The sequence below is a fragment of the Vulpes vulpes genome, chromosome 2 (assembly GCF_048418805.1).
Source record: "Vulpes vulpes isolate BD-2025 chromosome 2, VulVul3, whole genome shotgun sequence".
NCBI lineage: Eukaryota > Metazoa > Chordata > Mammalia > Carnivora > Canidae > Vulpes > Vulpes vulpes.
The window spans coordinates 37703515-37724630 of NC_132781.1; the positions used below are offsets into that span (position 1 = coordinate 37703515).

The window sequence follows — 21116 nt, forward strand, 5'->3', positions numbered from 1 at the left end:
GCCATTTTTTATGTGAAACTAGTCTACCAAAAAATGAGACTGCTTTCCTATCTCTAGCAATTCAAAAAGAAATTTCTAAGTATGTTTTAAGCAATACAACTATTAATTTGCCTGTTATCAGGATGGGAATGTTGAAAAGAACATTTAATTGAATTTGAGTTCTAATGTTTACTTTTAAAGAAAGGGAACAAAAAGTCTCATAACTTAAGTCACATCTTATTCCACATCAGATGATCAGAGCAATATAATAAATAAAGATCACTATGTTCCCCGAACTCCCTGCCCAAAGCACATCACATCAGTGGCCAGAACCCTAGCCCGTCACTTTAAAATGGTTGTCAAGAGGTGCCTCGGTAGCTCAGTTAAGTGTTGCCTTCAGCTCAGGTCGTGATCCCAGGGTGGAGCCTGTTATCAGTCTCTCTGCCCAGTGGGGAGTCGGCTTCTCTCTGTCCCTCTCCCTGTTCATGCTCACTCTCTCTCTAATAAAATCTTGCAATAAAATAAAATTGTAAAAAAAAAAAAAAAAAATTAGGGGCACCTGGATGGCTCAGTCACTTAAGCGTCTCAGAGTCACAAGATGGAGCCCCATAGTGGGCTTCACACTCAGTGAGGACCCTGCTTGAGATTCTCTCTCCCTATTCCTCTGCCTCTTCCCCATTTGCATCCATACATACATACTGTCTCTCAAATAAATTTTTAAAAAATGTAAAAATAAATAATAAAAACTTAAAATTAAAAAAATAAGGGATCCCTGGGTGGCGCCGCGGTTTGGCGCCTGCCTTTGGCCCAGGGCGCAATCCTGGAGACCCGGGATCGAATCCCACGTCAGGCTCCCGGTGCATGGAGCCTGCTTCTCCCTCCGCCTGTGTCTCTGCCTCTCTCTCTCTCTCTGTGACTATCATAAATAAATAAAAAATTAAAAAAATAAATAAATAAATAAAATAAAATTAAATTAAAAAAATAAAATGGTTGTCAAACCAAATCTAAAACTTCTCTTTGGTCCGCACTTAACATGTCATGCTTCCAAAAACACATCCTTATAAAAGGACTCTCCTAAATTTAAAACTAACCAACAGGACTTAAAGAGTTGTTTTGACATAACATGCTGAGAATTATTCCCTACATTTGTACTCCACACTCTACTTTTCAAAACACTCTCGTATCTGTAAGACTGACATGATCTCATAAATCTTTCCCCAATGCTTTTATTTAACTGATTTCACTTAGAATAATTTTTTTCACTGCAGAGAGAATAACTTATGACCTCAGTTTTTGCATAATTTTTTAGCTATGTAACTTAATAAAATACATAATCTTAACTTCTCTTTAACCTCTACAAAATGGGGATAATTACTGACACACTCTCATAGTGGTCAAGTATCAATTAAATCAGAGAATGCAAAAGCATTTCACAAAATGCAAAGCACAATTTTAAAAAACTAATTAAAAAATTTCTTAAAAAGGGATGCCTGGGTGGCTCAGTGGTTAAGCACCTGCCTTTGGCCCAGGGCATGATCCTGGAGTTCCAGGGTCAAGTCCCACATCAGGCTCCCTGCATGGAGCCTGCTTCTCTCTCTGCCTATGTCTCTGCCTCTCTCTGTATCTCTCATGAATAAATACAAATCTTTCAAAAAAAATTTTTAAGAAAGAACAAGCTCCTCATATCTGAAACTTTAAAAAAACTATAAAATGAAAACAAAAATTAAGAAAAGAAAATCATAAAACCTGTACACTTGTTAGTAAATATTCACCTACCTATACTAACACAGAAAGCATATTTGGAGTATCTGAAATGTGTGGACAGGTTTTAGCACTTTTTGATTTTTTTGTCTCTGAAAAGGTAATACATTAAAATGGCTAAAAAAATAAAATGGAAATAAAAGCATTGACAAGTCTCCTTGTATACCTAGGTTTTTATTTAATCTCAGATATAAAGCAGAAATCCAAATTTTTTTTAACATTTAAACCATATGCATTCATATACAGCTAAACAGTAATTTTACAAATAACACATTTCATAAGAATCAAACCACAATGCTGACAATTTCCACATTCTTCATAACACAAAACTATGAAATTCATACTTCAAAACTTTTCTGGAAAAAAATGTGCAAAGCTAGGAGTTTGATGGCGAAGTCTATTTAATACCCAAAGTGTTATTTCCACTGCCCAATACAATCTCAGTGCTTTTACTGTTTCCTTACCCTCCTGATGATTCCGTGTTTTGCTGTCCCTGGTTATTGTAAGACGGCTGGCCATATGAGCTCTGCTTTTGGTTCTCATAACCACTGTAGGATTGTGAATAACCTAAAGATTGGAAAGATATACCATTTAGTAAATGTTCTGATTTTTTAATTTCTAAAAAAGCAAATTTAACAAACCAGTCGAACCTGATTGGCTTTGTCCATAGCTGGAGTAGCCGCCATAGTTCTGTCCATATGAGGAATCAGTAGTTTGTCCATAGCCAGAATAGCTCTGAAATTTAGGTAAATAAAAGTTTCATTCTCTACTTAGTTAAAATTACTATTTAAAAAAGCACAATTTATATTTTAACCTACTTGTGGTGCTTGTCCATAACCTTGGCTGCCTTGATTTCCATAGGAAGAATAACTGTAAAAGAAAAATGTACTTGAAAGAGATATGCTAGAACTTAAAAGCTTAAAAAAAAACCCTATCTTCATTTTCAACTCTGTACAAGCTTCTCCTCTGAGCAATGGCCAATATGTCTGTCTTTTAGAGTCTAAATTGAAAGGTGATGACCAGGGATCCCTGGGTGGCGCAGCGGTTTAGCGCCTGCCTTTGGCCCAGGGCACGATCCTGGAGACCCAGGATCGAATCCCATGCCGGGCTCCCGGTGCATGGAGCCTGCTTCTCCCTCTGCCTGTGTCTCTGCCTCTCTCTCTCTCTCTCTCTGTGACTATCATAAATAAATAAAAATTAAAAAAAAAAAAAAAGAAAGGTGATGACCAGACTGTTAAGACATAAATGAAGTCACTCCCAGACTCTTGAATACCAAACAAGCACCTAAAGTTTAGCTTTGACAATCTTTCACAAATGTAACTAGGTTAGAACTAGAAAATCTCAAGAGAATTATACTTGGGTGTGGGGAGTGATTACATAGAAGCAAGACCCATAATAAAAATCTGAGACAGGGGATCCCTGGGTGGCGCAGCGGTTTGGCGCCTGCCTTTGGCCCAGGGCGCGATCCTGGAGACCCGGGATCGAATCCCACGTCGGGCTCCCGGTGCATGGAGCCTGCTTCTCCCTCTGCCTGTGTCTCTGCCTCTCTCTCTATCTCTCTGTGACTATCATAAATAAATAAAAATTTAAAAAAAAAAAATCTGAGACAGAAAAATAACTTTTTAAGTTAACACTTTAATCAAATTAGCTATGTTTTCACAGATTAATTTCTTCCCACCATCTTAAATCTACCTTTCAATTCCTAGAAAAGGCACTATAGGCACTAAAAGTCCAATTTCTGCCTCAGTAATTAAAAGCATGTATATCTTCCTTCAGAGTACTATCACAGAATGAAATTATCTTGTATCTCCAGTGTCATAACACAGTCTGGCATATAGTTTGTTGACTGAATCAGTTTACCTTCCTCAGATTTGAACTTTAATTTTACAGCATGTAAATTCTAACAAGTCAGAAACAAACTTTCTCAAAATATGTCCCCCCCGCCTAAATATTTGCAAAAAAAAAAAATCTTTTTATCAATCTAGAGCTATAAAGTGCTAACAGAATTTAGCTTTATAAAATATATTTCACTGAATAAACATTTGCTAGTTGCCTATTATGAGGTTAGCACTACTCTAAGAGAACAGAAAAGTAAGTCAAACCAGTTTTGTTCTTATGAATATCAAAACTTGAGGACAGAAGACACCTGAGATGCTATTCTGAATATCTCACATTGAGATGCAAAAACATTTATAGTGTAACTTGAAGGCTGTGTTTCTGGCAAGTAAAAGAACCCACTGCATGCATATAGTCACATAAAAACAGACTTTTCTTTTTATTTTAAGCATGGCAAGGAGTCCTTTTAAAATGCTCAACATTTCTATTATAGTGCTTAAAGAAAATCTGCTCTGAAAAATAAATAACATATTATAAACAATCAAAAACTGAAATGCTGGGGCGCCTGGGTGGCTCAGATGATTAAGCATCTGCCTTCTGCTCAGGTCATAATCTCAGAGTCCTGGGATCAAGTGCCACATTGGGCTCTCTGCTCCACAGGAAGCCGCTTCTCCCTCTCCCTCTGCCTGCCACTCCTCCTGCTTGTGCTCTCCCTCTCTGTCAAATAAATAAATAAATAAATAAATAAATAAATAAATAAATAAATAAATAAATAAATAAAATCTTTAAAAAAAAATAACCTGAAATGCTTTCTCAAAGAACCTGTTATATAGTTCAATTGTTTAAATCTTTTTAATAGTTTCATTTTAAAAATTTCCTGAAGAAAACATATTATAAAATACCTATGAGATTTGTTTTAATCTCTAGGGGGCCCCTGTATTTACAGATTCAAGTGGCTTTTTTAAAAAGGAAAAAATGTTTTAGTACATATGTACATAGGCCTTTCCCCCTTGACAAGCTAACATTTAACTCTAAGAAATCCAGATACCAAATCTCAAAAGGAATGCTTGACTAAACATATCTTTTTTCCCCTCAGTTCTACTCTTACATAGTATTATTAAAATGTGTATACTTTACCTTTGCTGGTCACCCCCAGACTGACCGTAAGTTCCAGAATCTAAAACACATAAAAAGAATTTTAAATCTTATTTAAAATTATGCTTCCCTCAAAGGCTGACTTTAGCTTTTATAGATGAAATGTGGTAAGGAATTGTAGTAGAAACAAGAAGAAAACTAGTTAAAATTACTGTGTTTACAGTAACTATATCTTTGAAAAAGAGCACTCTATTAAATGTGTCCTGATGGTCACAAGAACCAAGTGAACAAATATATAACCATCAAAGAAAAATTCATCCTTTTTTAACAAAAGCACAACTCAAGCTACCTGTATATACAAAAAGACATCTACCGAAACTAATCAAGACCAAAAAACGGGGGGTGGGGTGTGGGGTGGGGTGGGCTACACTCTGACAAGATAAATCCCCAGGATTACATTGACTTGTGAATCCTCGGCAGCCCAACAGACTTCATTCCCCTATAATGGACTGGTTTGGCTGCCAGCAGCAACTAATAGATCTCTGAACTTTGGTAAAAGCAGCTAAGTTAGTTGTTTAGCCCAAACTTTACCAAGCTTCCAAGGACTTGACCAACCGGTACACCAACTCAGCAATACCTGCTTCGCGCTTCCTTTCCAGCAATAAAAGCTACCAAGGAATGCAAGACTTAATTAAATAATGTCAAAAAAACTTTTTTTAACCATGAGCTTTTCTCAATAACTCAAAATGTCAGGTATATCAAAAACTTTTGAAGAGGCTCTGTCCTTTACGTTTCTACTGTCAAACGAATGACCTAAGCTTATTAGTAATGAATAAAAGTAATATTATATGAAACATTTTTACAACGGCAAAAAATAACTCCATCTGAAACTGAAACTACTGACCATTAGGGCCAATCTCATCCAACATGAAACAAAATCATTTGCTGTCAAAGAGTTCTGAAAACCCACCAGAAATCAAATGAGTGACATCTTCATTCAATTCACAAAAAGCTACAATATGAAAACATTGCCACTGGCAGTAGAAATAAAAGACAACAAATTTGCCACTCACCAGTAGCAGAAATATACAATCAGATTCAACAAGATTATTCTTCTAAATCCTTAATTATAAGAATATTGAATGAAATCCTGACAAACTACTTCTTTCTATGAATGTAAAGGACTTAAGGCTGAAATGAAAAATTATGCACCACTGCTACCCATAATAAAATGACCACAGATTGATTCATAGCTAATTAACCAAATACACTATGAAAAGCACTCAGAATCTAATTGGACCAGAGATTAGATACATCCACCAAATGAGAAAGGCAATTAGCTTCAACCAAATCAGAAACTAAAAAGGATTATGAAGGGCAAGATGGGGTGTATGTGTAAAACTTAAGGTACCCTGGGGATAAAAGCAGCTTTGGCTTCAATTACATCACAAGGCATAGATGGGGGTTCTCCCAATGAGAGTGGAGTCCAAGATCTGTTTATTTCCCTTTCACTCAAGCAAAATTATATAAGTACACAGCATATATAGGTCATGTAACCCTGGCTCAAATCCAGGAAGTATGAGAGTTAATTTTAACCCAGTCACCTTGGTCCTCTGAAATTTTATAATTTTTTATATGACTTTAGTTGGCTGACTTTAAAACTCCAGAAAATATATATATTGACTAGTAAGTACGGCCCTTAGTATAAATAGTGAGGAAATACAGAGGTCTTATATTCATCAAAGAAAATGAGTTTGTAAATATTATTTACAGTATTTCAAACTACTGCTCTTAATGAACCTTGTGTCTGAATCCATGATTTAGAAATGCTTTCATTTCCAAGTGTATAGGGTTTTTTTTTTTTTTTTTTTTTTTGTGTGTGTGTGTGTATAGGGTTTTGATTCTGTTTTTGTCTTCCAGTTATTGCAGCCAGAAAAGATATTTTCTCTATTGTTCCTGGTATTTATTAGGATTTGCTCTTTTTTGCTTTTCCCCCTTGGTAAAGATTTTACTTGCATAAATGCCCTTAATGTGCTTGAAAAGAACTGTGTATTTCCTAAATGTTGAGTAAATACTGTTAAGTCTAGATACTTGTTGGTTATTTCATACTAATAACATTCGGTCCACTTAACCTATTAACGACACAGAAAGGTATACTAAAAAAAAAAAAAAACCTCCATTTGGCCATAGACTTGTCAATTCTATTTTTTTTTGCTTTCTGTATTTTGAGGCTATACTGTCATGCAGATGAAAGTACAGATTTACAAACTTGTGATGAATATCCTTTTTAACATTACATTATGATTAAAAATGTCCCAACTTTATTTTGACTGTTAATATAACTAAACAATCTTGCTTTTGGCTGGTGTTTGCCTGGTTAATCTTCTATTTCTATATTTCCAACATTTCTTATTCTTGTTTTAGGTATATCATTTCTGAACAATATACAGATCATTTTTTTCCCATTGTGAAACTCTGAACTGGCATTTTCACATTTTTTACTACTACTTTTTATTTCTTCTTACGTGCCTATATATTAGATTTTACTTACTAGGGTTTTCTTTTTCCTTGTAACTCCTTTCCTGTCTCCTACTAGATTTTCTTTACTGTTTTTCCCCTATTGCTTTGGAAGTTAAACATTCAATTTTCTTTAATGTTATCACTCATAATTTAATATGTTCAATTTTTAACGTGCACTCTTGACAAAATTCAAAATGATCTTCAACCTTCACTAGAATTAATCACAATACTACAATGGCAACCACAGCCTTCACATGTTATTTTGCTTCCATTTTTTAACTTCCAAATGTAATCACCTTAACTTCAATGTTCCATTCTGTTAATACTTGCTTTTTATTTACCGTGTTTGCTTCTATTGTTTTTTGCATGCTAGTTCTCCTTTCTGGATTCAATTTTTCTTTAGCTCCTTTGGCAAAGGCCTGAAAGTGGTATTCTTAGTCTTTAGACTTGGGATCATTTCATTATTTTCCAGTTTCTTAGAACTTTAAAGTCTACCAATCTTCCTCTGGTAGGCAATTGGTATTTCATAATCTAAAGCTTCACATCAACGTATCTAGGTATTAACTGATTTGTAATGTCTCACATTTGAAACTACTTATTGATTCAAAATAGTCATCAATCTTAGAGAATTCTCAACTCTAATATTGATTCCTATTTTCTTAGGAGATATATTATACACATAATAACAATGTATGTATGACGTCGCTTCTTAACCGGTTTCTTAATCTTGTTTTTTATCTCCTGAATTGGATTGTGGGTAATTGTCTTCTACTTCACTAATTTCTTCTGCTAGGTCTGCAATTCAACTTAACCAGTTTCTACTTCTAGTAGATATACTTGGTTCTTTTTATTTTTTTTTAAAGATTTTTATTTATTTATTCATGAGAAACACACACACAGAGAGGCAGAGACATAGGCAGAGACAGAAGCAGGCTCCTCACAGGAGCCGGAAGTGGGACTCGATCCCGGAACTCCGGGATCACACTCTGAGCCCAAGGCAGATGCTCAACCACTGAGCCACCCAGGCATCCCTACTTGGTTCTTTTTAAATCTACATGGCCTTTCTTCATATCTTGGTCTTAGGGTTGACTCCTTCTGTTAGGTTTTTAACAATTTCAAACATAGATTTGCTTTCATATTACCTGCTAGGGGTTCTAACCTCGTTTGTCTCAAACTCTCATTTTGGTGAACTGTTTCTGAGTTCTATAATACTTTAATCTGAATCTTTTGTGAATCTTATTTTTCCTAGAAAAGTCCTGTGACCTAGGCTGTGAAATTTCCTCCAGAAAAGGTTTTTCATTTGTTTCTACCAGGAGCCCCAAGGTTATTACCAGCCCAGAACCAATTTTTGTTAATTTCTTGGCTTAAGTCTTCCTGGACTCCCATAACTAGCCTAAATATACACCCAAATTGTATGAAGCACGGTTCCCAGGTTACAAATTCTCAGGAAAAGAATTTTTTCACTCAGGGCCCAAGGTTCCTTATTATCCGTTATGCTGATACAAAGGTTTTTTTTCTAGTTTATTCTTTCACTGTCTAAAGACAGTCTTTCAAACATCTAGGTTTAGGTAAGGTCTCAGTTCCCATTACCTGACTCTAACAGTCTCAAGGTTTCATCTATCCTTAGTTACTTGGATGATAAAGTCTCAGGGCGCCTAGGTGGCTCAGTTGGTTAAGTGTCTGCCTTTAGCTCAAGTCATGATCATGGAGTCCTGGGAATGGCACCAAATCAGGCTCCCAGCTCAGCTGGGGGCCTGCTTCTCCCTCTCCCTCTGCCCCCTACCCAAGTCTTTAAATGATGGGACCTACACCCTCTTTTTCAGAGCAACTTTCAAGCTAGCTCTAAGCTGGCTGGCTTCTACTTCATTTCTGGCAGTTAGGTCTTGCCCTTTCTTTTTTGTAAATTCTTCCACTTCTGGTGTTCGTAGATAGAGGATTTTCTATTTATTTTGGTCTGCCATATTGCCAAAATGAGAAGTATCAAAATTTTGTTAATTTTTGTATGTATAACTGATATTAAATTTGATTCTAACTCGAAGGTGTCGAATAGTTCACATTAGTAAACAATATTTGAATGTCTGAGAATCTGACAATATTTACAATTTTTACTTATTTATGGACTATGTAAGCCCTTATATTTTATTAACCTTATAAGTTTTCTCTGTCAGGCATCTGGAGTGGTTGAGCCTGCAAATGTTTAAAGGATTAACTAAACTTAATGCAATTAGCTATTTATGGGGAGTTTACTATAACATTTATTAACTGAAACATTCACCAAAAAAAAACAAGTCAAAAGCGTACTTCTTTTTTATAAAGTCAGAAGTATTTTCATACATGTTTCACAAAATGTATAAACAGTATATAACACTAAGTAGAACTTAAAGATTCTCACTTTAATGGACTTCATTTAGAAACAATCAATTATTATAATGTTCTTTTTACATGTGAAAGCCAATCTTGTTATTTAAAAAACTTAACTTACAAAGTGACAAGTATCTAGTGTCTTGGTACTTTGAAGGTCACTACTAATGGATAAACCAGCTTACACTCTAATATGACACACTGATAATCCTGAATTTTGCAGATGGTAACCTCTAAAATTTAATCTTCCATAAAAGCTACGCAGTCTTATAAAAACAGCCACTGTTTTACACCAATAAAAATGTTCAAAATCAAGACACACCAATAGTTTTTAATGTCCATTAAAACGATAAATTTCCCCATGAGGGTAGGACAAACTTTTTATTTTCTTTCCAAACCATGGGATGGGTCACACACTGCCTAAGGACATACTTCTAGATACTTCTGTGGAGCTTTATCAGACTTCATTACAAATTATGCACCCAGTAAAAGATGTACCAATGTCTACTTTTTTCTTTGTGCAAGGATTAAATGCTGAAAGAAGAGAGAAATCCTATGCAGTTAACAGCCTCTTCCATCAGCTAAGTGCCCCCTTCCACAAAAGCTCAATATTCAGGCTTAACATTAATGTTACTCTAAGGAATGTTTATTATTCTCCTGTCCAGCCAGTCTTGTTAATTGGCCTCATCTCAGCCTGATACTTGCTTTTTGTCACATCACTTCCAACCTTCTACAAGACTGGATCTGCAGGGGGCAGGAGAAGCGGGGATTGTTTGGTTGTGGTTTTTTGTTTGTTTTAATACCAACAGGTCCTCCCTTAAAAAATGTAAGACTGTGCCAGCAGTCACTTTCATCCCGATCGTAGGGCTTCAAGGAAACGTTCTGCTTTTCCACGTGAAACGTGACCTCTCATGATGTTTTCTAGCAAGTGAATAGCTGGATCTCTGCAGCCTGTGAGGTGCCCACAACAGAGGATCTTGTGCGGTTAACGAGGGCTGCTAAATCTAGAGAGCATTCGTGTTCCAGACTTTGTATTCGAGATTAGCAGGATCTGAACTGACTGCCCTGAAGAGATCACTGCCTTTCGTGTAAGACTGCCTTTCCTCTGGCCTGCATGCTTTAAGGTGAACGCCACATGTACCTACAGAAGTCTATCCAGAATAGAAAAAGCTCACTTTCAGGCTCTTGTGGGAGATAAACAACTGGAGGAAGGGGAGAAAAATGAAGAGGGTGAGGAGGACGCTGAATTATATGCAAACACCCCCATTCAAATCCGAGTGGTTTACGGTAGTGGGAAATGTCGGTAAGTAGGATTTCGTGCAAGGCAACGTCCTTTGAAAGGGCTCCCAGAGCGTCAAGACCCCCACCTGATGAATGGGTGAGTCAGGAAGGCCCAGCTCCACTTCACAGATGGGGAAACTGAGGTACGAGGCGGCGAGACGGCTGGCCCGAGGCCTCGCTGAAAGATCTGAGGCGGAGCGGAGAACCAGAAGCACCGATTCTCTCAGGCGGATGCTCTAATCACGGGCTCCCCCCGCCCCTGCGATGGCGTAGACGGCCTCCGCCCCCCCACCCCCCCCACCAACTCACACACCCTCCCCGGGAGCTGCACGTCTCCTCAGGTTCCAAGGACACGGTCAAAAAAAAGGAGGGAGCCCGATGCGCTCCCGCCGAGATTTGCAGACGGAGAGCGTTGGGAGCGTGCGTCCCTTCAGTCCAATATGGCGGCGGCCCCGGCCGCCCCCCCACCCCAAGCCTCCCTCAGGGCCGGAGGCTCTCCCTCGGGGCCCCCAGGTGGGCGGGAAGACTGCCCAACCCCGCCAGGCCCCTTCTCGCCGCTGCCGCTGCTCGCTGAAGGAGTCACCTACCCGACATGACTAACGGCCGCAGCGCGGAGCCCCCAGAGCCCGCCGAGAACAAGGAATAGGAAAGCCAGGCGGCGCGGCGGCCGGAGCTGTACTGAGGGCGGCGCGGCGAGCTGAGCCCGACTGCGGGGCCTCGGCAGCCAATCAGAGGCCGGAGGACGGTACCACCGCGCCACGGCGCGAGGGGTGGTTCTGTACGAGCACCAGCCTCCGAACGCCGCGGACTTCAGAAACTGCCTCTCTTCTCCCCTCCGCGGGCGGTACCATTATTGAGAGGGAATTGAGAAGAGAAAGTACCAAAGCCGCCAGGAGCGTGGGGGAGGGAGCCGAGCCTACTCTCTCCGTCCTAGTTACAGTCCTACTTCTGACTTTTATTGCGGCTGACAGAATTCGAGGTTGGGAAGCGAAAGAGGGGAGGCCTTATAAACACGGACTATTCGGTTAGAAAAGGCCTCTTTTCCCCTGAAATTCTGAATGGTATGCCCTCGCTCGCTCCGCGGTGGTTGCGGACAGCTGGAGCCACCTGGGGGCGTTGGGTGTCGCCGAGCGCGGGGACGGGAAAGTCGTGATCGCCTCCCGGTCTAACTACCTTGTCAAGTGAAACACAGACTGCAAGGTGAGACTGGAACAAATGCGCGCATTAAAACGAAACCACAGGGACGCCTGGGTGCTCAGCGGTTGAGCGTCTGCCTTCGGCCCAGGACGTGGTTCTGGGATCTGGGATCTGGGATCGGGGATCGAGTCCCTCATGGGGCTCCCTGCGAGGAGCCTGCTTCTCCCTCTGCCTGTGTCTCTGCCCCTCTCTCTCTCTCTCTCTCTCTCTCTCTCTCATGAATACATAAAAACAAAAACGAAACCACGCGCATACCCAGCCTTGAGAATGTGGTGGGGTGGGAGGTCGAGCTTTAGTTTTCAGGGCTGTCCTAATGGCCAGCTCTAATTATCCGGCACCTTACATCATCTCATTTAATTCTCACAACACACTGATGAAATATTATCCTGACGTTACAGGCGTGATTACTCACTTGCCCTAGGTCGCACAACTAGTAAATGGCCAACGTGGAATTCGAATCCCAGTAACGAGACACCTTTGCCTGTGGGTTTAACCAGTACGCTGCACTCGCCTGGTGGGCGCTGGAGCTCCCGAGTATGAAATGAGGCTGTGAAAGCTCAGAGAGTACAAAAGGACATTTTCCCCCAAGGGCATCGCAACATCTGAATGGAGCCAGAGAAGAAGAGCGAGAAGTTGACCAAGTGAAGTGGGGTAATAAAGCGCTTTACACTAGTTGTAAAACAAGTAATTCTGTGTGGTTGGAGTTTACTCTCCAGGGAAGAATGGTAGATGAGGCCAGAAAAGTAGAGGGCTAAATAGTCCATACCTTGCAAAATACAGTGCATTAGGGTTTGTGCTTTACCTTGAGGGCGCTGGGAAGCCAGAGGATTTTAAAGGAAGGTCACATTTGCATTTCCAGCCTGCGGTATGAAGAATGAATGGAGATGAGCGATGCCTAAAAAAGCAAGGGGGCCAATGCGATCATTCTGGTGAGAGATCACAGTGCCCTGGAATTATGTTATAACTTGGGGATAGAGGTAAATGAAGAGAGACCCCTGAGATAATTCTGTGGTAGACCGGGCAAGATCTAGTGACCAATTTGGGAGAGAGGAGCTAAGGGAGAGTGAGAAGTGAATTACGAGTTTCCCACTTAGATGAGTGGTCAGATGGTGATATCATTCACTGTGGGGGGGAACAGGAGGAGGAGCAAGCTGGAGGTGAAGGTAGAGGGATAAGTTCAGAATTAACATCTTCAGGTCAGAAAAATGACATGAGGTCATCTCTCCTCATTATACACTATCAGTAATTGAACACTCAATTTTAGATATCGAGGGTCACAGAGCTCTCTGGATACGTCCAAACAAGCAAAGTTAAAGGAATAAAAATTCCTTCATGACTAAAAATGATTCAGCCATTCAGCCTGTACACTGAGGAAGGCAACCCAGAGGGGGAAATGATGGGCATGTGCAATCACAGGAGAGCATTGTGTTAGGGTTGGGGTAAACTTCTAGATTGTTCTTTTTTTATTTTATTTTTTTACTATTGGGTTTTTTTTTTAAGATGGAAATACAAAAGGTATTGTTCATCATTGTCCCCTTAAGTTTGTACCATCAGTTCATTCATTCATGCATATATGCATTCTTCACTCAACTGCCATCTCCTGAGGTCCACTTGATGTCAGGCCTTGGAAGGCCTGGAGGTAGAAAAATAGGAAGCACAATGATCCTGTCCTCCAGAAACTCCAGTCTCATAAAAAAGACAATACAAACCTTTTTTTTTTTAAGATTTTATTTATTTATTCATGAGAGACACAGAGAGAGGCAGAGGGAGAAGCAGGCTCCATGCAGGAAGCCCGATGTGGGACTCGATCCTGGGACTCCAGGATCACGCCCTGAGCCGAGGGTAGACGCTCAACTGCTGAGCCACCCAGGCATCCCACAGTACAAACCTTTAATTCCAAAAACCACTGAATATGTTAGAATTGGAAGATGCAGAGGGTGCTCCGAAAACAGAGTAAGAGAACCTAGCCCACGCGAAGGATGGACAAGGTATTAAGGAAGGCTTCCTGAAGGAGATACCTCCTAAGCTGAATTTCAAAGAAAGAACAGGAATTAGGCCAGGGGTGTATATCAGGAACAGCATGCTCCGGGTAGAAAGGGCTGTATTTGCAGAGACTACGAGAGAGAAAAGTGCCAGGAATTGCAAGTGGTTCTGTCTGGCTTGTCTGTAGACCTGCAGAAGTGGACAGTGGTGATAAATGATGAGTGACAGAAGTACACAGAAGCCACATCTTGAAGAGCTTTGTGTGCCTCACAGAGGAATTTGGATACTAAATCAAAAACAATAGAAAAGAGGCACCTGGTTGACTCAATCCAAAGAGCAGGTGATTCTCGATCTCCAGGTGATGAGCTCAAGCCCCACGATGGGTGTAGAGATTACTTTAAAAATAAAATCCTGGGCAGCCCTGGTGGTCTAGCGGTTTAGTGCCACCTTCAGCCCAGGGTGTGATTCTGGAGTCCCAGGATCGAGTCTCATGTCGGGCTCTCTGCATGGAGCCTGCTTCTCCGTCTGCCTGTGTCTCTGCATCTCTCATGAATAAATAAATAAAATCCTTAAAACAGCAACAATATGGAACTTCTGGGGAATCTAATCACAGGAATGACATTTAGATCTTTATATTCATTATTTCTTTTAATATTCTGGACAGCTCCATGAAACAGGTATTGCTGTTGTCCACATTTTGTAGATGAGAACACTGGGGCTCCAGGAAGTGAATCTCTTTACCAAGTTTACACAGCTAATTAGGGACAGAAGCAGAGCTCGCATCCAGGCCTTTGGACCCAAGCCCAGGGTCCTTTTTTACAGCATCCCTGGTCTCTCAAACATGAAACACAGAACTCCTCCCAAGTCTGTATTGCTCTGGGGCTTCTTCCCAAGGGCCTTCTCTACCAGGAACTGATTCACATATTGAGTCCTGTTCCCTCCTGTCTTCCAGGCTTTTGCCTGTGAATGATTACTGGAACCAACTTTAATCTTCACCCAGCCATTCTTCATGCTACAGGATCCTGCTCCCTCTGCATCCACTATCCTGGCCTCACTCTGCACAGTTAGGGAAGACAGCAGGTACATTTTACACATCAGCTTTAGCAGACTGTACCCGGAAAGGTCTTAGTACAGGACCTGTTTGCCCTTGATCCATTCTTCAGGTTCTCACTCGGAGAGCTAACCCCACCCCAGGCTACCTTCCAGTTTCAGAGATTCCCTCAGGTGGTAGCTTCCAGCTAGAATTGGCCAATAGGCAACTTGGTGGAAAATCAGATGGTGAAAAAAGGGAGAAGCCTGGGTTATGTCTCCCCGTCCTTCTCTGCCATCAGCAGTGTCTCAAGCAGCATCTGTCTTCTCCAGAGAGCATTTCTATCTGTGACCCTGACTTCTGGGATCCTGTAACCTCAATCCTTCAACCCTCCCTCCATCACTCCAGCCTATGGCTGGTAGTCTTCTTGCTGTTAAAAATTTCTGAGTTGCTTCCATCTCCTGTTTGGCTTCCCAACCCTTCCACCACGGGTGTAGTCCCTTGTAGGGCCCTGTAAGGACAGTGAACTTTCTTAGAGTGAGAGGGGAAGCCAGGAGAGGGAGCCACTTAAGCAGAGCCACGATGGGATCTGACTTGTATTACTGGCGTTGCTCTGGCTGCTGTCTTGAGAATGGACCATAGGGGGCAGAAAGGTTATTGTTCCCACCAGAGTAAAAACCAGACCACAATGATCTTTTGTCTCTTTTGAAATCCTATGGAACTCTTAGTTGTACCACATCTTTTGAGGCTTGCTACCTGATTAGATGCTGATTTGTTTTCCAGTTGGGTTGCCTAGTTCTCCTCTGAACTTCGCGTGTGTCACATAGTGCCTGAAAACGGTAGGCACTGGGACGCCTGGGTGGCTCAGTGGTTGAACATCTGCCTTTGGCTCAGGCATGAGGGGTCCCATGTGACCCCACGGTCCTGGGATTGAGTCCCACATCAGGCTCCCTGCATGGAGTCAGCTCCTCCCTCTGCCTACGTCTCTGCCTCTCTGTGTCTCTGATGAATAAATAAATAAAATTTAAAAAAAAAAAACAACAGTAGGCACTAAAAGGTGGGGACGGGGGAGTGCTTGTATTTAACGAATGAATAAATAAATGAGGGGGGAAATGGCATGACCTGTCTGACTTGTCTGTAAACTCATCAAGCTCAAAGACCTTTTTTAAAGATTTTATTTATTTGAGAATGAGAGAAAGCATGAGCAGTTGGGAGGGGCAGAGGGAGAAGCAGACTCCCAGAGAAGCTGGGAGCCTAATGTAGGGCTCAATCCCAGGACCCTGAGATCCTAACCTGAGCCACCCAGGCACCCTCAAAGACCTTCTGTAGGAATTTGCTACATCTCCCACAAGGCACCAAGTAAGTGTTCACAGAGCATTGTTCAAAGACTGACAGCCGGCTCTGTGCCAGGTATCACAGGCTGTAAGCAGTCCTAGCCATCATCACCACCCTCCCACCCTTACCCCAGGAGATGTCCCTGGAGCTCTGCTCCAGCCTTCCTAGAGAGCAGGTCTCCTGCGAAGATTTCCCTGAGGCTCTGCACCGGCAGGAGTTGATTCCTTGCAAATGACCCATCCTCTGGACGGTGGCAGGCACTTCCTGTTTGGGGTGGAAAGGAACCAGACACTTTCCTGTTAGCAGGTCTTTTAAGCAAAGCAGCAGATGCTGAGCAGGTCCTGGCCAGCCTTTCAAGCCAGATGCCTGGCAGTTAGACAGTCTTTATGTGGAAGGGAAGTGGGGCACAGAGCCAGATTGGCTAGGCTTTTATTGTGCTCCTTGCAAGTCCCCTGGGTCCTGCTGTGTGTAAAAAACAAACCAGAAGAGGCTGTCGCCCTGCGCCCTGTAAAATCCTGCAAAATCGTGATGAGGATTAGGATAGATGGGGCTGCACTGAACCAGAAAGCACTCATTGCCTGGCAAGGAGGTGCTCATGTGTTTGTCCTAGGGCAGGCTTGTGTATGTCATCTGGATATGAGCATATCCCAGCGTGAACCTGTGCAAAGAATACATGCATGTGTGCACCCAATATCTACCACTTGATAGGATTTGACAGTTAATAATTGTCTAGTTTGCTCCCTATAGCAAATCGGGGTAGCAGAAAAGGCAGGGATTATTGTCCTGTTTTAAAATGGCAGAAACTCAGAGAGGTTAGTAGACTTGCAAGGGATAACAGAGTAAGAACAGATTAAGATTCAAACCCAGGTCTGTCTCACTCCAAATTTTCTACTCACTGCTTTTTCCAATCCCCTATGAGCATGTGCATGTTTGTTTCGGTACAGGGAGGTAGATAGGCAGGTAAACTTGTGAACGTGACCCAGACTAACGAGAGCACATCCATATGTGCTAGAGAGAGGAAATTTCTCTTCCAGAAGCAGAAGTGGTTGCTAAAGAGTCAGGACTTCTGGGATCCCTGGGTGGCGCAGCGGTTTGGCGCCTGCCTTTGGCCCAGGGCGCGATCCTGGAGACCCGGGATCGAATCCCACGTCAGGCTCCCGGTGCATGGAGCCTGCTTCTCCCTCTGCCTGTATCTCTGCCTCTCTCTCTCTCTCTGTGTGACTATCATAAATAAATAAAAATTAAAAAAAAAAAAAAAAAAAGAGTCAGGACTTCTAAAATTGAATCACAGCTAAAAATCCACGGAGGTTATAGTCAATAATGAATCCAAATTATCACAGCTAACCTCCTTACAACTCTGGGGAACACTTCCTCTTCAGGACTCCCAAACTAATCCCATGTCCTTCTTTTTCTTATTCCTATGATTGTGATTTGGGGAGTTTGGTCATTCTGTTAGTGCTTTTCTCCAAAGCCCAGAATTCCTTCCGATAAAATCTACTTTGTGTTCTGCACACTTCCTGGGAAGGAGGAAGGGGCAGAGACAAAGCTAATTGTTTCTCATAAGAGAGAAACTGAGGCCCAGAAAGGGCCTTGTCCAGGTCCATACATCCTGCCTGATTCAAGGGGTCCTGGTCAGGAAGACAATTCACTGGCCAGCTGCTGCCTTCTGTCAGAGAAGAAAGAATGGCCCAGGCAGCTGCCAGCCACTCCCTTGGGCATGCAACATGCCCAGGCTCTGGCATGAGTCTCACAGAAATCCTGTCCACTCTGGGAGAATTGGGAGGAACTGTGGATTTGAACTGAGCCCCAGTGCAGAGAGAGAGGGAGGGGAAGCAGCTCTTTCTGAAAAGGAGGAATGGAGAGGATTGCCTGCCTAGCTGGATCAGGAACTTGTTCAGCCAAGACAGGGAAGGAGGGAAGGAGAGAGCCAGACCCTTGGAAAACCTAGCCCCATCTTCTCCTTGATCATTGTTATCTAGTATTTAGTGATTTAGTAGGTCTGGCATTGAGCTCAGGAATCTGAATCTTGGGACACCTGGATGGCTTCATGGTTGAGCATCTGCCTTTGACTTGGGTCGTGATTCCAGGGTTCTGGGATCGAGTCCCACATCGGCCTCCCTGCAGGGAGCCTGCATCTCTCTCTGCCTTTGTTTCTGCCTCTTCTCTTTCGGTGTCTCTCATGATTAAATAAATAAAATCTTAAAAGAAAAAAAAGGAATCTGAATCTTTATTATGTGCCTCCAGGTGATTCAATGCAGGTGATCCAGTGATCTTTTGAGTTGAGGTGAGACAGTATAGCGTTTAGGAGCTCAAGGTCTGGGACACCTGGGTGCCTCAGCAGTTGGGCACCTGCGTTAGCCGGTCCTGGAGACCTGGAATCGAGTCCCACGTGGGGCTCCCTGCATGGAGTCTGCTTCTCCCTCTGCCTGTGTCTCTGCCTCTCTCTCTGTCTCTCATGAATTAAATAAATCCCTATAAAAAAAAAAAAAGAGCTCAAGATCTGGAGTTATACTATCTGGGTTTGAACCCTGGCTCTGTTCCTAGATTTGTGACCTTGGATAAATGATATAATCTCTGTGCCTCCATTTCCTCATCTTTAAAATAAGGATGCTTATAATAGTAGCTTTCTCATAAGGAAGCTGCAAAGATTCAATGACACAATTTATGCAAAGCACATAACACATACATGGCACGTGTTAATTTCTCAGTGAGTATTAACCACTATTATTTGTTCCAATTCCTCATTCCCATCCCCACCCCCACTCCCACCAGAGGAAGAAATAATGGTATTGGATTAACACAGGAACTTGTCTTCACAGGATTGTTTTGGATGTGATTGATCCAAAACTATTCTCCCTCCCACCCCATCATTCTTCCGATGCTCTTGCTGTGGACTGAGCTTCTTCCAATGAAATACTCTGCCTTTATCATCTTCCTTTCTCCATGCTCCTCTCAGATGGCACGCCACCCCATCCAAAGTGATTTGGCTTAGGATGTGTCCTGGAAAGTGAAAACATACAGCAAGTCAGTTGTGGAGCTGCATAGGCCCCTGGATTCCTGAAGAAGATCACAGAATTTGGTGCTCTGGGACTTAGTAATTTTTGAGGTAGAAAGGAATTGAAACTCCTGCTTACCCAGGTTCTAACCAAGGAAACAAGCTGTCTTCCTGGGAAATTGAGACATCCTATGCCAAAGCATGGTTGAAGCCCAGGATGAGTGCGTTCTGCATAAATTCTTGCACATCCAAGTCTGGATGGTATCTCCAAGGGACCACAAACAGATGAAGTGGAACAGGTGAGGATTGGATGAAATAATCTAACCAAGAACACAAAAGGAAAACAGAGGAAGTAAACGTTCAAACACAACCATGGTGGCTAGTTTTTGAGGTCCAGGGACCATTGCTAACCTGGGAGGCAGAGAAAGGCAGGTTCAGCTCTCTGAGTGGCTCAATCGTTCCAGTCACTCAGCCCTCCAGGGAAGCACTGCTTCCAGCCTTCCTCTCTCCTCCCAGTGCAGCGTAAATGGACACCCTCTGAGATGTGCTGGAGAGAGGGGTGGAGAAATTCTGCCTGGAGGGAGAACTGGCAAATCTGGGCCTGACTCCAGCTTGGCCAACAGTGTCCTTGCCAGCTGGTGCTCCTCAGAGCTACCTGCCCTAAAGCAGAGTTGTATCTAGCCTTTCAAAATCCACCTATTGATGTGGAGAAAGGGGAACCCTCTTGCACTGTTGGTGGGAATGCAAACTGTTGCAGCCACTCTAGGAAACAGTACAGAGGTTCCTCAAAAAGTTAAAAATAGAACTACCTTATGATCCAGCAGTCACACTACTAGGTATTTACCCAGAGAATACAAACATAACAAGTCAAAGGGATACACGCACCCCAATATTTATAGCAACATTATCCACAATAGTCAAGTTATGGAAACAGCCCAAGTGCCCATTAATTGATGAATGGATAAAGATGTGAGATATAGGTGTATATATATATATATATATATATATATATATATATATATATATATTCTATTACATATATGTAATAGAATTTTACTCAGCCATAAAAAAGAATGAAATCTTGCCATTTGTAATAGCATGGATGGAGCTAGAGAGTACTGTACTAGGCAAAATAACTCAGAGAAAGACAAATACTATATGATTTCACTCTTGTAGAAATTAAGAAACAAAACAAACAAAGGGGAAAAAAGAGAAGCAAACCAAGAAACAGACTTTTAACTCTAGGTAACAAAAACCAACGGTTATCAGAGGGAAGGTGGGGGATGGGTGAAATAGGGGGTAGGGATTAAGAAGTGCACTTGTGATGAGCACAGGTATTATATGGAAGTGCTGAATCACTCTAACTGTATACCTGAAAGTAATATTACACTGTATGTTCACTAACTGAATTTAAATAAAAACCTAAAAAAAATCCTTGGTCAAGGGCAGTGTATGCCACATCACACATGCAACCTTCAGACAACACATGCACACAGACATATACACACACTAGGGTTGCTAGATAAAATAGAGGCCACCAAATTAAACTTGAATTTCATATTAACAATTAATCATTTTTTAGTCTAAGTATGTCCCAAATGTTGCATAAGTACATACTTATTCTAAAAAATTATTTGAAAAAAATAAATAAATAAATAATCAATTATTTGTCATTAATCTGGTGCTCAAATTTAACAGGACATCCTGTATTTTTATTTGCTAAATCTAGAAACGCTACCCCAC

At 41.7% G+C, this 21116-nt stretch overlaps 1 protein-coding gene and 1 long non-coding RNA gene across 2 annotated transcripts in view; one reads left to right on the forward strand and one right to left on the reverse strand.

Annotated features, from left to right (window-relative positions):
* TAF15 (TATA-box binding protein associated factor 15) overlaps positions 1–11535 on the reverse strand; it is a 30219-nt gene extending 18684 nt beyond the window's left edge. Inside the window, exons 1-5 of the mRNA XM_025996125.2 lie at positions 11421–11535; positions 4714–4753; positions 2559–2610; positions 2391–2475; positions 2205–2307 (exon numbers count right to left, since the gene is read on the reverse strand). Coding sequence (XP_025851910.1) covers positions 2205–2307; positions 2391–2475; positions 2559–2610; positions 4714–4753; positions 11421–11427 — 287 coding nt within the window. The 5' untranslated portion in view covers positions 11428–11535. The remainder of the gene's footprint in view (positions 1–2204; positions 2308–2390; positions 2476–2558; positions 2611–4713; positions 4754–11420) is intronic.
* Positions 11536–11712: 177 nt separating this feature from the next.
* Positions 11713–19321, forward strand: LOC112917979 (uncharacterized). The gene is made up of 3 exons (XR_003234583.2): positions 11713–12033; positions 12429–12681; positions 19198–19321. It is a non-coding gene; the product is annotated as an uncharacterized lncRNA (long non-coding RNA).
* Positions 19322–21116: the final 1795 nt, after the last annotated feature.